Below are 16,955 nucleotides of genomic sequence, written 5' to 3' on the forward strand. Positions count from 1 at the left end.
GGATGAGTCATTTTGACTGGAAAGCCCTGCATGGGAAGAAGGTACCCAAGGGTGAACGTAACAGAGGATGAGGAAATCCTGAAGGCAGTAGTTGCCAATCAGCGCAAGACATGCGAACGGTTGGTATCCCTTCGTCAAGTGCTTTGATACCTTAAGATAGGTTCTACGTTCAAACATCCCTTACAAGACTTTTTCCAACATTTTCATCTCTTGCACCTGAAAATATCTCCGTTCACTTTTGTAGGTCTACCATTTTTTCTGGGGTCACATCTGAACATGGTTCTGTTGAAGTTGATCTCCTTGTCCAAAGCTCCAGGCATTAACCTCATGATAAAAACTTCCAAGTGGTGTCAAGCATTCAGTACCAGAACAAACAAGATAGCTTCACCTTTGTTCAAATGATGTGTCTGATTATTAAAAATAATGCATGTTTATGGTAAAAATGGAAGTCCATAAAATATAAGTAAAAGTCACTTGAAATCCTAATTACCCTGAGATAACAGTTAACATTTCTATCCTTCCTGATTTTTCCCCTGTATGCGCACATTTTTACAAACCACGGGGTCACACCATTCATGCAGATCTGTACCCTGATTTATATTCTCATGAACTGTATGAAACACTCATTTAACTCTGGCATCTAGCTGGGGGAGTTCACCAAGGGAAGATGGCTAAGAATCATTGCTTTATCCATATTATTAGTAGTTCACTTAGTTTAGAGATTATTCATTAGGGCTCCAAGTCATCATATGTGTAAATGATGGATTCTAAAAAAAAAAAAAAAAAAAAAAAAAAATTGATTTGAACACATAGGTATCTCACTTTACTTTGGCTAACTTTAAAAAATTATAAAAGTGTAAATTAATGGTAAAAAAAATAGAACAAAGGATATAAACTGAGAAATGAAAGAATGCCTCTCACTTACTCTCCCTCTTCTCCCACCCCAGTCCTTTTCATTCCTCGTGCTAATCACTGTTCAGAACTTATCTGTGGGGAAATTATCTCCACACATGCAAGCATTTTGTGTGTACATAAAATGTACCACCTCCTTAAAAAATATATAAACGGGATCATGTCACACATATTGTCGGTAGCCAGCTTTTTGTTTTTTAAAATCTAACAATATATCTTAGACATCTTTTCATATAAATTCTAAAAGATCTCCTTTATCCTTTTTTAATGGCTCTGGAATTTTCCATCAAATGTCCTATGGTTCATTTCACCAGTTCCCTACCTATGAGCATTTAATTTGTTTTCATATATTTATGCGGAGAGCACAGCCTTGTCCATACACCTTAGTGTTACTTGCTTAAGTTTATTGGTAGATTAAAGTCCTAGAATGGGACATGAAGGTTAAAGTTCACAAAATAACAGGGAGCACTGTATTTCTCTGTAACTTAGAGAATTCATTTCTTATTGACATCTTTAGTAGACTATTTAACGTAGGTCTTGCCTCATGTAAACCCCACAATGGCTCACAATAGAAAAAGAGAAGGAAAAGATGGGGATGAGACAGAGTGCCCTGGAGAAGACAGGTAGCTGAGGGCAGAAATGGCTGTGTATGTGTGGGAATCTCCAACTCCAGGGGGCTCATCTCAGTTGATTCTTGCAGAGGTGAGGAGAAAGGTGTAAGAGTAGGGAGGGGTGTAGCCTGACAGCTGTAGAAAACTGTTTCTCTCTTCAGGTGTAAGAAACAATTGAGGAAGTGTCAGAAAATTTGGGGGACATTTCCCAAGCAAGAGGAAAATGCCATGTATCATTTTTTAATAAATTGCAAGAAAAAAAAATTTCCCTTTCATGGGCTGCCCAAATTCCAGAGAGCTTCAGGCCTGAATTCAAATCTGTCTCACACAGTTTCCCCTTAGTATGAATGAAAGACTCTTATGTGAACTTCTGTCCTATTTGGATCAAAATATAACACTGTCTCTCAATAAAATAATTTACATTAAAAGAGAAGCTCATCTCATAAAGCGGTTGGCTCATGGATGGGAAAACAATTCTATCTGAAATAATTCCAAACTTTTTAATATGAGACTAATGACATAAGGGATTTTATGCCTGGGAAGTTTTATTATTATGCATGAAAATCAGTATTGGGTTTTCACATTAATTCCAGTGTTAACCTTTTACATCAAACCATCTAGTCTTCTTGGACCTCTATCTTCCACTCTCTGCCCTCAGAAACGCTGCTCTAGACTTTCTTTTGTGGCAGTTAGATCTATACCTAAGGTGACAGAAAGGAACACAATAGCCCTGCAATCTTGCTCCTGTCAAGCCTAACCGTTTAATTCTAAAAAGAGAATTATGTCATGGCAGTTACCCACATTAGCTAGGGAGACCAACTATATTTGAAAAAAGCTTTATTGCACACCTTACATTTACAAAGAGGTCCATTTTAACCTACAGTCAAAATCGGATCTGTGTCATAGTCAAAGTCTCATCAGATATCTCTTAGAACATTTAACACTAGCTCTACAAACAACATAGTTTTTCAACAATATGCTTTCATCCAAGATTGAGGATCGATTACACTTGGTGGTGGCTTCTGGGAGATACCATGGTCAACAAGTCAGCTTATGCCCACCAAGGAGTTTACAGCTAAGGGAGAAGGCTGATGCCTAAAAAAACAGGAAATTCTAAATATCCAAGGAGATCAAAGGAAGCGGCAACTAATCCAGTTTTGGAGTGGAAGGGGGATGCAGAGGCTATTAAAAAAGCAAACAGACAAACAAACCTATAGGGAGACACTGCAGGTGTCAGTTAAACTTTATCCTGAGAGCAATGGGAAGCCTGTAGGGCTGAGAGTGAGATGATGAGATATGCCTTCTAGAAAGATTACGGCTGCAGGATGGGAAGACGGGACCATCAGGGGTGACACTGGAGACAGGAAGACCTGAGACAGGCCACTGTTGTAACCCAGAGGACTCATGATGGAGACTCGAACAAGCTTATTGGCAGTTGGGAAAGAAAGGAAAACATGCATTTAGGAGAGAGGTAGGAGGAAGAATCATGCGGGGTAACTGGTTAGAAGTGGAAGGTGGAGAAGAGGCAGTAATGGAAAATGATGCAGCAAATACTGTCATTCCTGCCTCCTCTCCTGCCATCACCTTGCCTTTATCACTTCAGCACCTGCCTTCCCACTGCCGGCATGGGCCTGCATCTGCCAAGGGCTTCCTCTGGCCACAGGAGCCTGCTCTGACCACCTGTGTAGTAAGACCAGGGTGTTGGGGAATTGACTCTCCCGGGAGCAGCTTGAATCTCACCTCTCTCAGTCCCTCCAGTAGAACACTCTGAGGTGTGTGTCCTCCATGGCTTCCCAGAGTCCCCCAGTGACATTAATCTCCAGTTGTCTACATAGGTAACCTGTTTGAGAAGGAACCTTTTGTTGACTGCCTGCCTTTCCCTGGCCCGCTCTCCCGTCCCTCTCCCAAGCTTTCCTGGTCTCGCTTCCTACAAAACTCCTTGCGTAAATCCTTGCCTTGGGATCTGCTTCTGGGGGAACGCAAACAAATGGTATCGAACCTTATGATTTGTGCCATGGGAGGTGATGACGGTACTCAGCAAGCTAGGAAAAAAAGATAGAGCAGAGGGTTTTAATCAGTTTTAATTATTTGGGGAGGAGAGGGATGGAGACAGCAGGGGTGGGGTGGGAAATACGTTTAGCTTGGGACCTGTTGAATTCAGAGAACCTGCGAGACCCCTGTGCGGGACGTCTCAGTAGAACTCCAGAGGAGGACGTGAGGAACCAGGGATCTCATGAAGCCGGTGCAAAGACTGCCCATACTTTTGCGCTTCTAGTTCACACCTTCCTTTTCTGGATGATAGACGGAGAAGAGAAATGGTAAGGACTTTGCTAAAGGAAACACACTGCATGAGGGAGAACAGCCCCCAACTGAAGCCCTTGACAGTCATTCCAAAAACCACATGGAGGAAGGGCTGTGGTGTGGCGTGGGGCAGGGGTATCTCTCTCACCGCAGAGAGGTCCCCGTTTGGCCTACATATGGGAATACAGAATGGGTCCGTTTGAATGAAAAATAGATGGTCTGGTTTGTAAGCGGAATGGCTTTTCTTTTTTTCTACACTGGTTACTGGAGGGCAGTTGCTGCCCTGCAAAGGAATAAACACAAAGAAGAAATTGCATGAAATGAGAATATGTATTTTTGATAGCAAAGGAATGGAAGAACGTATTGTATATACAGAAAAGGCCTTGTAGATTGAATTAGCCGGTCCCAAACTGAAGCCAGGGTCACCACATGGCAATTTTCAAACAAATACTCTCCATCGTCCATTACACACACTCAAGAATTTGACCTTTTATAGCACTATTCATTCTCCAGGCATCTCAATCGTCTTTGCAAAAGTAAAAATACAACCACAGGCACTGCAGAGGCCTTATAAATGGCGTGCAGAAAATTTTATGTTCTGCTTACAGGAAGATATCAGGCCAGGGCCGAAGTGGTCACAGCCTCAGGGACCTAACCTGAGAAACACCTGAGAAACAAAGTCCTCAAACTGGATTTTTTCTTTTCCTGTATATTTTATTACAAGATATTGAACATAGTTCCCTGTGCTATAAAGTTAAGTCCTTGTTGTTTATCTATTTAATATACAGTAGTGTGTATCTGCTAATCCCAAACTCCTAATTCCACCCCCCTCCCCTTTCGTAACCACAAGTATGTTTACTTAGCCATAAAAAAGAATGTAATAATGCCATTGGCAGCAACATGGATGGACCTAGAGAGTATCATACTAAATGAAGTAACTCATTCAGAGAAAGATGAATATCGTATATTACTTATACATGGGATCTAAAATATGACACAAATGGGGCTTCCCTGGTGGCACAGCGGTTGCGCGTCCGCCTGCCGATGCAGGGGAACCGGGTTCGCGCCCCGGTCCGGGAGGATCCCACATGCCGCGGAGCGGCTGGGCCCGTGAGCCATGGCTGCTGAGCCTGCGCGTCCGGAGCCTGTCCTCCGCAACGGGAGAGGCCACAGCAGAGGGAGGCCCGCATACCACAAAAAAAAAAATAAAATAAAATATGACACAAATGAACTAATTTACATAACAAAAAAACTCGTTTAAAGAAACTAATTTATTTATTTATTTTTGGCTGCATTGGGTCTTCATTGCTGTGTGCTGGCTTTCTCTAGTTGCGGCGAGCGGGGGCTACTCTTTGTTGCGGTGCGTGGGCTCTAGGCTCGCAGGCTCAGTAGTTGTGGCTCGCAGGCTCAGTAGTTGTGGCTCACGGGCTCTAGAGCGCAGGCTCACTAGTTGTGGCGCACGGGATTAGTTGCTCCACGGCATGTGGGATCTTCCCGGACCAGGGCTCGAACCCGTGTCCCCTGCATTGGCAGGCGGATTCTTAACCACTGCGCCAGCAGGGAAGCCCCAAAAACTGGGTTTTTAAAAGGGCTTTGGGATGTCACCATTTCCCGCAAAGTACAAACACGAAAGTGTTGATGATTATCTTCAATACCAAGCAACTCAAACCCGGTGCTATCTGGGCCTAGATAAAGGGACTTAGCCCAGTGACCACAGTTTCGTCCTCTGTGTTTGTGGCTTTCCATAGATAGCTCAGGTGAGGCATCTAAACTGGAGATAAATTTCTCCTTTGGAAAGGTTACCACAATTAAACCCCTTCAGTATGTGAACACCACCACCGCTGGTCTGCAGAGACCTGATTAGTCACATTTTTGAGCAGGATTAACTTGGACACGAAGACCTTTCTCTTCAAAGAATTTTTAATGGAGTCCACAGCTCCCCTTTGGAATTCACCTACACTCTGACTGAGACCAAACTAGTCTGGTGAGGGGCAAGTGGAGCTAGTTGCGAGCACATCATTTTTAGCCTCAAATAACATTATCCGGGTCAGGAATCTGTGTAACAACAAAAACTTCTCCCTCTAGTAAACAGCTGGACAGACTACATAGCTCACCTTTTGTAAGTACATCAGAGAAATGCTATAAGCAGTGCAGAATACTTTCCCAATTTGAAACAGAACGGGAATCAGAGATATCAACCTGTATGGCACTAAATTCAGGGCAATTTTGTGCTACAAATGGAAATGTTCCTGTAAACTAAAAATTGTCTACTTGAAAGACAGCTGGCATCATTATCACTTTCATAGTCTCTGAAGTGGAGATGCACTCGTATTGATGGCCTGGAGGTGGCCACGTGGCATCGAGACCCACCTATTTGTGAATAAGACGATTAGCCCGAACACAGCTTGATGAATTTTCACAAAATTACCCATGCGTGTAATCAGTAGCCAGATCAAGAAATGAAACGGTCCATCTTCCCAGATGCCCTTCTTGTGCCCGCTTCTCAGTCACTACCATCCCCAATACCATCCCCTTCAAGGATTATGTCCCTTCCCCAGCTCTTAGTGGGTGTGGTAGAATTTCTAGTAGACTAAACTGATGTTCTCCATACCAGCATATAGTTTTGGCTCCACAAGGAAAATAAAGAAACCTGAGTTGAGGTCACAGTTACCACTACAGATGGCAGTTTTTGAAAAAGAGGGGATGTGGAAGAAGCTTGAAGCTCTTCTATTCATTCTCTTTCTACTAGAAGCTTAGCTAGGGCTAGACCCAGGTTCTCCTGATTCCCAGTGGAGAACTTTTCCTTTTGCATTGCTGATCAGGTCACCACTCACTTCAGTGTTATGTGTCTTATTTAACCAGGAGGTTTTAACCAGGTTCATGAAACTATTTCTACATCTCAGACAATCCATTAAAGGTTACTGAAAAGAAACATTGTTTCTTTAAGTTTCTTGCCTGAAAGAAACATTCCAAGTGACTATGATTACTAGATATCGAGGCATTAAGGGAAGAAAGAAAAGAATTAAAAGGGAAGAGGACACAATTGGCATTATATTAACAAACAATACATTCTCATCTTGTCACTGCTTTGAAATATCTTATTTAAAGGACTACCTTTTACTCCTAACTAAAAGAAGGCCATCCATCAGTAATACTTCAAATGTCAGCTGGGAGTACCTATGGGCAAACACTGGAGAGATGTGCTTCTTTGCTCACTGCTGGTGACACATATCTGACTTAGGAGGCAGTGTGACAGGGCAGAAAGAGAGAAAATGCACTGTGGAGTTCTGGGTTTGAATTCACGGGCTGCCACTCACCAACTGGATGATTCTGAACAAGTTATGACAGGCATATCTTGCTTTATTGTGCTTCGCAAATATTGCTTTTTTTTTTTTTAACAAATCGAATGTTTGTGGCAACTATGCATTGTCAGATGATGGTTAGCATTTTTTAGCAATAAAGTATCTCTTAACTAAGGTATGTATGTTGGTTTTTAGACATAATGCTATTGCATACTTAACAGACTACAGTATGGTGTAAACATAACTTTTATATGTACCGGGAAACCAAAAAATGTGGGTGACTCACTTTACGGTAATATTCGCTTTACTGTGGTGGCCTGGAACTGAACCCACAATATCACTGAACCCATGAAACCCGTAATGTCTCCGCAAAAGGTACAAACTTCCAGTTATAAGAGAAATAAATTCTGGGGATGAAATGTACAGCACGGTGACTGTAGTTAACGATACCACATTGCAGGTTTGAAAGTTGCTAAGAGAGCAGATCTTAAAGGTTCTCACAAGAAAAAAAATTTGTAACAGTGTGAGGTGATGGATGTTAACTAGACTTATTGCAGTGATCATTCTGCAAAATATGTATATCAAATCATTAGGTTGTACATCCTAAACGAATACAATGTTATATGTCAATTATATCTCAGTAAAACTGGAAAAAGGGTATTAAATCTGTCTGAACCTCCATTTAGTCACCTGTAAATTGAGCATAATTCCTATGCCTCAATGGGTTATTTTCAAAATTAAATGAGATGACACAGATCCAGGGCCTGACAATTTAGCAGGTCCTTGATAACTATTAACTTCCTCCTCTGTACAGGATGAATCTGTTTAATCAAAAAGGAGCTTAAGCCACAAAATGATACACACCGAACAACACCCAGTGTTCTACTGTTTATCCATGACTTAGTCTGAATTTTAAAAGAATCTGCTGTGTTTGAAAAAGGATTGAAGAAAACACTTTGCTGTAATCCAGGAAATCTCGGTATGTCTCTCTCTCGAGATATGAGTCGGGAAGTCTTAACATAAACAAAGGTGACATGCACATCTTTTAAACCCACTGCCTGAGAGAGGTCATTCCTATCTGGGCAGCTGCAAGGCAGGCCAAGAGTTAGTCACTGGTGGTACTCTGGTGCAAGGCACCATTAATTTAGATTTCAGAAAAGTGTATATGACATGGTACAACTTGTATTAGAGTGATGGGAAGAACACAGAGAGAGGAAAATGGATCAAGAATTGGCCTGGGGACAAGGCAGACCATTCTAAACGTGCCTTTTTATTTCACATCAAACCTGATTGGCATATCAAGTCTTGAACTAAATTTTGCCCACGTTCTTTACTTCTTGTTTGGATGTTGTGAACAATAACAACAAAAAGAGTTTCTTTTTTTAAAGGGAATTTAGCAAATAATGGGTGAAGGGATTTACAAATACAATTGCTGATAATGTTTTACATTGTCTGACTCTTAAGCTCCATCTGAGATAACAAACGGAAGCATCGGTGACTCCAAACACAGTGAAAGAGTTCCACAGAGACCTGCATTTTCCTTCACACCCGCTCTGCTTGTGTTTTTGTTTTTTGGCTTAATACAGAGCAAACATACTGTGACTTCAAAATCATAATAAAACAGAATTGAAGCTCCACATTGCTTAAAAGCAGTACCGAGACGTAAATCCTTCTCTTAATAGCCTTTGCTTCGGAAAGACGACGGGAAAACAGAAATAGCTGCAGGTACATGGCAATGGGACTACTCCTTATACAGAACGGCCCTTTGTGCCCTGAAAGACACCTGACCTCAGAATCTTTCCTCTATTAGTGTAAATCTTTTACAAAGTGAGACAACTATAAATTAGACAAAGTACATTAAATTACACAGAGTCTGTAATTTTATCTCCCCCATAATAGGAAATCTCTTTTATTTCTTTTGTACAATCACCACCAGCCACGGCACTAGCCAGGGTGCACTCAGTCATCTATTCACGGCCTTCAGGTTATTTTGTCCTCACATCCCTCCAGCAGACGATGACAGCAGCTTTTAACTCATTGTTTTATTAAGGATTCCTGGTGTTACCTCCGCCTAAGACATTCACAGCAAGTAAAAATGTTAGGTCTTGGCTCGTGAGCGTTTTTTGGTTCACAGGAAAGTCAGTCTAGAAATAGTGGCAACAACCGGGTCCAGGACACTGCGAAGCTCTGTGTTTATTCTGTTTCTCTGGGATGGTGGCAGCTGTGTGTCTTAGAGACCATCTGCCGAAGGCAAATGCCTAGTTAACAGTGCTATTCTCAATTTTTCCATGATCCCGGGTGCTACCACCTCTCCCCATTTTGCTCTCTCCCACACCGCTCGCTTCGTGCTCCACAGGCCTGAAACACACTCACAACCCGCTGCGTGCATTGCTGTAGCCTGGAGCGGCCAGGCCTCCAACGATACTCTCACGTGGTACACTCCCCTGCCCCGTGGTCTCACTCCAAAGGCGAATGGGAGAGAATTTCATCCCACTGATAGAGGTATATAAATATATACCAATATATATTGTTGAATTAATGCTGTGGGTTTTCAGCATTTGCAAGGGCTTTCTTGGATTGGAAGTAGGCACGTTAAACCTCATTAATTACGGTCTCCACTAGTTGGGACTCAGAGATCATTCTCCAGGCTGACATTTATCTTTACATGATGTGTGGCAAGAAGTTTGCTAAGTAAATAAAGAATGGAAATAATATTTTAATGGTGACATTTAAATGACCCAAGAGAAGATGTCTAAGGATGCTGAGGCTTTTATTTATATACTAACTACAGATGATTTTCTGCCTAGTCACCAAAGCCAGCTATCTCCTTCCTGGCTTCCCCATTTCTGCACAGCCACCATAGGTCCCTAATTCAACCTGCTGATAACAAAGCTAACCAAACTAGTCAGCTAGCCCATTCCCTGCCTGTCCTACCCCGTCCTCCTTTTCCCGAATCCAGGCCCTCGTTAACAATGCTGTCGGAGTACTAGAGCATCTGCGACGGACAACTCGTTCTTGCCCCATCGTCAGTGATTCAGAAATCTGCTGCTCACTTGGTCTTCTGAAACCTTCTATAGGAATTTATGATTCTTATACCCTAGAATCTTAAGATCTTTAACTGTGGCTTCAAAATTTCTTTGTTCCCAGCACTGCATTTAGCAGAGTCCTGGAACAGACGTAGGTCCACCATATCTATCTAAGGCCCCTGGGGCCTGATGTATCTTGGGATTCATACTTTTTCTGATTTCAGATGATAAGACGGTGCGTAAGATATTATTTTATGTAACACTCCGATGGGCCTTCGTAATCAAGCACATTGATATTTCTGCAACAAAAAAGTATGGATTTCATCCTTGGCATAATACATAAAGGCTATAAATAGCCTCCCATTAGGTTTTGCCACAAACAACTTATTCAAAAAATTATGGATTTCAGAATTGTGGGTAAAGGTTTGGGGAGCTTGAGTAGGTAGTACCCAATGGCCATTTATCACTGTCCAGATGTCAGACATGTTTTCTTGAAAAGTCTCCATTCTGCAATCTTTTGTTAGTTCAGATTGGTCTTCTCCACAATTCGTCCAAATTATCAAGGTTTTCCTTACAAAATATATCTTTGGATTACAAGAACTTTGTGATCACCAGATTGTCCTTACCACTTTTAATTTTTCTAATTTTAACTCCATTTCTAAAGCATTTTTACCTTGCTTGCTTTAAATAGGCCCTTTTTAGTTGTCTATTTTGGCAAAATTTAAATATAGTCATTTTGCCTATCCTCTGCCTAAAGAAAGGCAGAGTCTGATTATCCCTCAAGAATGGTGGATTTACATTAAAAAAATTCCAGTTATGCTGACTTCTCCCCCCAAAATAAGAGTTAACTTTTTAAGGGTGAGTTTATCTAATTTGTAATAAAAGTCTGTCAAGTGAATCATAGGAAGTTCCCCACCCGACAACACAACACACATAGTTAAACATATTACTTTTTGAGGGCGAGCTGTAACTTGACCAATAAACCCTTCTTAAAATATAGCCAAGCCACACATTAATCCAGCAATGCAGGGTTTGTATATACATCATGGGATGCTGGCTGTATGGGTCACAGCATTCTGACAGGCAATTACTAGGCAGTTATTTTGACATTAGAAAGTCACCATCCATCAACTTAACAGCAGGGTGATAATTTGGGGAACAGGGAGATGGTTATTCAAAAAGACACTGTGGGAAGTAAACAGTAGTTCAGATAGCCCCTGTTTGAGAATGAAGACATCAACTAACAAGAATTTCTTTCCACCTCTGCAACCAGGTATTATGTAATGTGTTTTTGTGTAAGCATGTTTTGTATGGGGTTTGAATAGAAAAGCCCTGCCAGGCTAACAGGGCTGCAGCTACCTGGACTCTTTGCAGATGCGAAGAAATGGATCTGCCGTCACAAGACTAAAGAACGACAAAGAGTGGCCTTTTCCCCACTGTTTGTCACGGACCACTTCCAACGACCTGTGACATCCACAAGCCAGTATCTCAGAAGATGCTCCTTGGCTCTTTCTGAACCGCAAAACACTCAGTTCTGCAGCCATTTGGATCTGTGACACGGGCTCCTTGCTTGTGAGGGGGACACTGGACTTCATTCTTGCAGGAATTCCTGGCCAACAACCCCGCTGTGAGCCCCTCGTGCACACATGTGGCCTTGGTCTCTCCTGGACACATGAATGGGTGTGGAGGCCACCAAGAGCTTCTGAAATTCTCTTAGTGACTGGGAGCTGAAAGTTTCCTGGCAGCTGGACTGGTGGTACTGGGGTGGGGGAGGGGTGGGAAGGGAAGAGGCACTCCAGGGCAGGGGTTCTCAGGTGTTCTCATTTCATGACAACGCTGAGAATGCACATGTTACGTCCTGAGGGATGGCCATGCTGCTGGTAAGGGGACAGCAAGCACATCTTTCTTTTTGCTCGGGAAGGGAGCAATGAAAAAGGAAGCGTGGATAGGAAATTGTGCATTGGTGCTGAGGTGGCAAAAGGGAGCGGTAGGTGGATCTATGCGGATCCTCTCAGAGCAGAGGCGAAATCTGGGTGGCAAGACTGTCGTAACAAGCTGTGTTGCTGCCATGGAAACCGAAGTGGTCTTTGGGGTGCCCCCCCCCCGCCCCAACCCAGGGTCGTGATCTTCCCGGTCCGAGACTAGCGGTCTTATCCCCGCCCTCCTCCATCTTCCTGGCTGCCTGCCTAAAACACTGACAACGTGGAAAGCAAATTATTTCCAGGTTATACTTCGCTGTTTCAAAGGAATTCACTCTACGAATGAAACATCAGCCGGTAAAGAACAATAAGCTCCTGCAGCAAAGAAGAAGAGCTTTCTTACTGTCTGCTTTTACTTTTAACAAACTTTTGTGGCTATTTAAATTTTCTCTCTCTTTTCAAAAACCTAGCTTCAGATGAGTAACTTCAGCCTATAAACTGAACCAACGTATCTGAGAATCCACGCATTTCAGAAAAGTAATTTTTAAGCAACCATTAGTAGAAGCAAAATCGACAATGTTTCCATACCTGGAGCTGATATTCTTCCGTGAAGCACAGATTCACTGGGCAGCAGGTCTTTTGAATTGGAGGTGAATGGTGATTGTCTAAATGTATCTTCTGAAAAGAAAGGGCTGGGGGTGGGGAAGGAGGAGGGAAGTTTAGTAAATCAAAGTTATTTAAGATACCCACAGCATCTGGCCCCAAATATATACGTATACACAAACAACATGTGGGATAACGTATTTTTAAAATGCTGTTTAGACACTATAAGATTGTGCTTAAAATGGAGAAAGAGAGACTATATTACATCAGACAAGTGCCATCTGCACATTCTGCCTATTGGTTGTACACTTAAGGTGAACAGATGAAACAACATCTTTGATACATTGTTAAACCCACTGTCAGGACAGCTGAGCAGTAAATTTTACTTTTGCACTGTATGATCTGGGAGTGAGTTGTGCCTGAATGAAGACCAAGCACATGAGTCAGATCAGAAAAGCCTGTTTTGGAGGTCTTTCCAGAGTGGTGACAGATTTGACCCAGCTCGCCCACGTTTTGTCACCTGACCCCTCAGGGACCAATGGCACCCCTCGGAAGGGCAGATGGCTGGAGTCTGGGTCCGCCGAGCCGATGGAGACAACTCGCTGGTCCCCAGGAACTGAGTCTGCATCCTACGACTGTCTTGGTTTGGAAGGAGTTAAAGCCAGCTAATGGGGCTGCCAGAAGGGACCCCGGGGAGCACTTCCATTTCTCAAGAAACTGAGGCTTTGACTTGAGTGATTCTAAGCTCCCCTAGTGACTCAGCGAGAACTAGACACCAGACACCCAGGCAGGGTTTTCCCCTTATACCACAGTGAACACAAACACTTTGGCTGCTTTTAAACAGAGGATTTTAACCCAGTCATAGCCTCCATCTCCCATGCCTCTAACGTAAACTATATTGCGATCACGTATGAGAATACTGGAATACACAACAGAGTCCAACATGGAGCACGGGAAGCCCTATTACTGTACAGCAGAGCAAATTTCACTCGGTGCACAGGTGGTGGAAGGTTCATAGGCGCCAGCAGTGCAGCCCAGAGCTAGCAGGAAGCCACCAGCACGCTGAGGCTAGAGAGACAAAAGGCAGAGGTAAATGGAGCCCAGGGAACTGAGGTCACCTGGTGGAAGCTGGAGGCAAGGTGAGCCTGCCCGGCAGGGAGCTGGGACCACAGAGGTGCAGCCGCAGCAGGAGGCAGACAGGGAGGGCCGGGAGGGAGGGAAGTACCCCCACTCTTTCTTAAGCCCCACCCCCACCACATCAAAGGCTCTGATTGGCTGAACCTTCCCGGAAGTCAGAGATGTACAGCCTGCCGGATCAGCTCCTGCAAAACTGCAGATGGGGGAAGGAACAGATCTGGGGTCACGCAAGCCTAAGACTCCCGTGACTGGTGCTGCTTTTCTAAACATGCCAAAAGGCTACGGGTTGCTGTGATTAAATATTAAAAAGGAAAGATTAAGATAAAAATGGAAGACATATCCATCTTTTAAAAATAAAACACACAGTTTTAACAGTATAGTTTCACATGACTCAGGCTAGATTTGATGCAACTTTGTGTGGCATGCTTTCTGGTTTTTTTTTCGTATTGTTTCTGATAATAAAATTTTAATCATTACCCTTTCCTCAGACTGTTTTACCTCTTTTTTTTTCCACACACACCCTGTATTTTATTTTTACAAGAGATAAATAAACTGACACCAAGCATTGTAAATGGACGACCACAACAAAAGCAACAATGATTGCAATTACCAAACACGAAACACACTCATACTATGTCATAATATTGACATTCAGTCCAGTAATCCTCCACTCTAACAGCTCCTTTACTTTGCAGTGAAAATTGATTTGTATATTTTTTGCCTCTGAGTCCTTGTGGGAATTTTTTTTTTAATTATTCAAAAAGAAAGTCACAAAAATTATAATCATCCTCATCAGTTCACTCAGTCCCATGTAATTAATTTTTTTTCATCTTGATCTTTTGTTAGCACTTTTATGAATTCATCAGTTTTCCATTAGAGTTCTGAAAATGTGTGGCTTGCTTTTTATTTGTATCTTAAACGTAAAACAATTTAAATAGGCTTAAAAAGTGAACTGGTTATAGGCTAGTCAGTGATGGGGAGTGGGGAGACATGTTGTTTTGTGCCAAACAACTCAAAACCTGCAAGTGATACAAAACTTGTGAAAGGATAAGGCAAGGCAGCATGGAGGCTAAGAGAGTGCACTTGAGAGTGGGCAGTTCTAGGTCCAAACTCCAGCTCCACCACTTACGGCTGTGTGACCTTGCACAAATCGCTTAACTTTTCTGAGCCTTCATTTCTTGTCTATAAAATGGGACGTTAATAGCATCTATACCCACTCTAGGAGGACTGAGTAAGATGGTTCATGGAATGTGTTTTTCACAGTGTCTGGCAAACAGTAAGTGCTCAATCAGCGCAAGCTGTTTTTATCTGTATCTCTGTCTAGCTCAAAAGGGAGCATAAATTAATCAACCTTTCCTCACGAGTTGACAAAAAGAATAGAGTTTCCTTGCATAAAATGCATGAAGAAAAGGTCACTCTGATATTGAAGGGTCCGCTGACCGCTGGAGAGATTCGGTTAATTTCTAACTCTTCCACAAAGAAAACTGTTTAGAATCAAAGAACTTGTAAGGAGGTAGAGTCCTTGGAGGATTGTTGGTCAGACCCAGAGTGTGAGATTTCTCGAATCCCACCTCCTTAGCTCTGAAGCATCTATACAAGGTGACAATGACATCCTTATGTTTGAGTGGACAGTTCACATGGGAACCACCACCAGCTGGCCCAAGGGCACAGGGTAAACGTCAGGCAATGGGCCTTCGGTTACCCTGGAATGACGCTAGAATCTGAGAGTTCAAGAAGCTCATGGAACTGTTTGGTCTGAAATGTGGAGACTTCCTTTGGGGACACCCAGATCCCCTAGAGAGGCCCCCTAAGGTATCTAGGAATATCACCCTTCTTGCCACAGAGAAAGGTGTGCACTGCCCTCCTTCCCTCGGTTTTGCAGTAACCATTTAGTGAGTACTTGGGCATGCCAGGCACTGGGAACATAACATCAGCAAAACTGGCTACGGCTGCAAATGTTAAGAGGGCTCAAAGACCTGCGTGGCTACCACGACTAGACTCATGCTGTGGAAGAGAGGGGCGCGGGGTCGCAGTGCGGGCCTGGCCAGGAGCGGCTTTCCTGCAGAAGCCACAGCTGAGCTGAGACCTGACTGGAGAGCGGGGCTGTCAGGGTTCCCAGTGGCTGGGGGAAGTGTCCCCTGCACAGTGAGAGAACACAGCCAGTCTGCGGAGCAGGATGAGGCTGGAGTGCCGGGCAGGGTGGACACACCAAGTGCAGGGATCCCGGCTTTGTCCTAACAGTCCTGGAAAGCCCGGCGGTGTGTTCAGTAAGGCGGGGACGCGGTATGATTTCAGTTTCAGGAAGCTCTGCCCGGTGGGTTGCCGAACCCAAGGCAGGCGGCCAGAGCAGCAGTCCATATGGGACATGGTGACTCTGGTGGCCAACACTGCAAAGCGGCAGTGACACAGGCAGATTGAAAAATAGTTTAAGAAAGAGGGCAGGTAAAGACCACAGATACATTTCCAACCAAGCCGAAGGTTTCCAGGTGAACCAGGCAGAGGCGGCCACGCTACGTGCTGGGAAGAGCACCCTAGGTTTTGCTAGCTCTGCATCGTCACGTGTTCTCTTCAACAGATTTTCACGCACTTGCGGAGTGAAGCCCTATTACCATCTAGCCGCTCAGAAGAAACGGAGGCAATCGCTGAGGGAAACAACACTGCAAATAATTTTCTACCCTGGAGGCCAGCTTTATCCTGTATAGAAAAGAAAAGATTTCTCCTGAAGAAGTGGAGAATTAGAAGGGAATCAGGCTGGATACTAGAAAAACACAAAAGGACTGGCAATGTTAGGGGCAAAGAGTCAATGGAGAAACTTTGACAAGTCAAGGCAGCCTAAGACTGGTGTAAGGTCTTATCTATAAAGAGAAGATACTACGTTAACAGAACATGTCTCAGACCAGACACCCCGCTGCAATGCTCCACATTCGGATCCATTCACGCTGGGAAGTGAGAGTGCAGTGGTTTAGCACTGAGTCTGGAATCAGATTGGCCACTTAACGGTGAAGCGATCTTTGTCAACAACCTCCCTAGCCTGTTTCATCATTGGAAAAGAGTTTTAAAATACCATCTTTAGGGCTTCCCTGGTGGCGCAGTGGTTGAGAGTCCGCCTGCCGATGCAGGGGACACGGGTTCGTGCCCCGGTCC

At 43.5% G+C, this 16,955-nt stretch overlaps 1 protein-coding gene across 1 annotated transcript in view; it reads right to left on the minus strand.

The window, feature by feature from the left end:
* The window catches only part of ZNF827 (zinc finger protein 827), a 146,358-nt gene that overhangs the window by 53,482 nt on the left and 75,921 nt on the right, over positions 1–16,955 (minus strand). The window contains 1 exon segment of the mRNA XM_007127411.4: positions 12,660–12,763. Within this exon segment, the coding sequence (XP_007127473.3) occupies positions 12,660–12,763 (104 nt within the window).

Source organism: Physeter macrocephalus, chromosome 7 (genome assembly GCF_002837175.3).
Source record: "Physeter macrocephalus isolate SW-GA chromosome 7, ASM283717v5, whole genome shotgun sequence".
In the NCBI taxonomy this organism is placed as follows: domain Eukaryota; kingdom Metazoa; phylum Chordata; class Mammalia; order Artiodactyla; family Physeteridae; genus Physeter; species Physeter macrocephalus.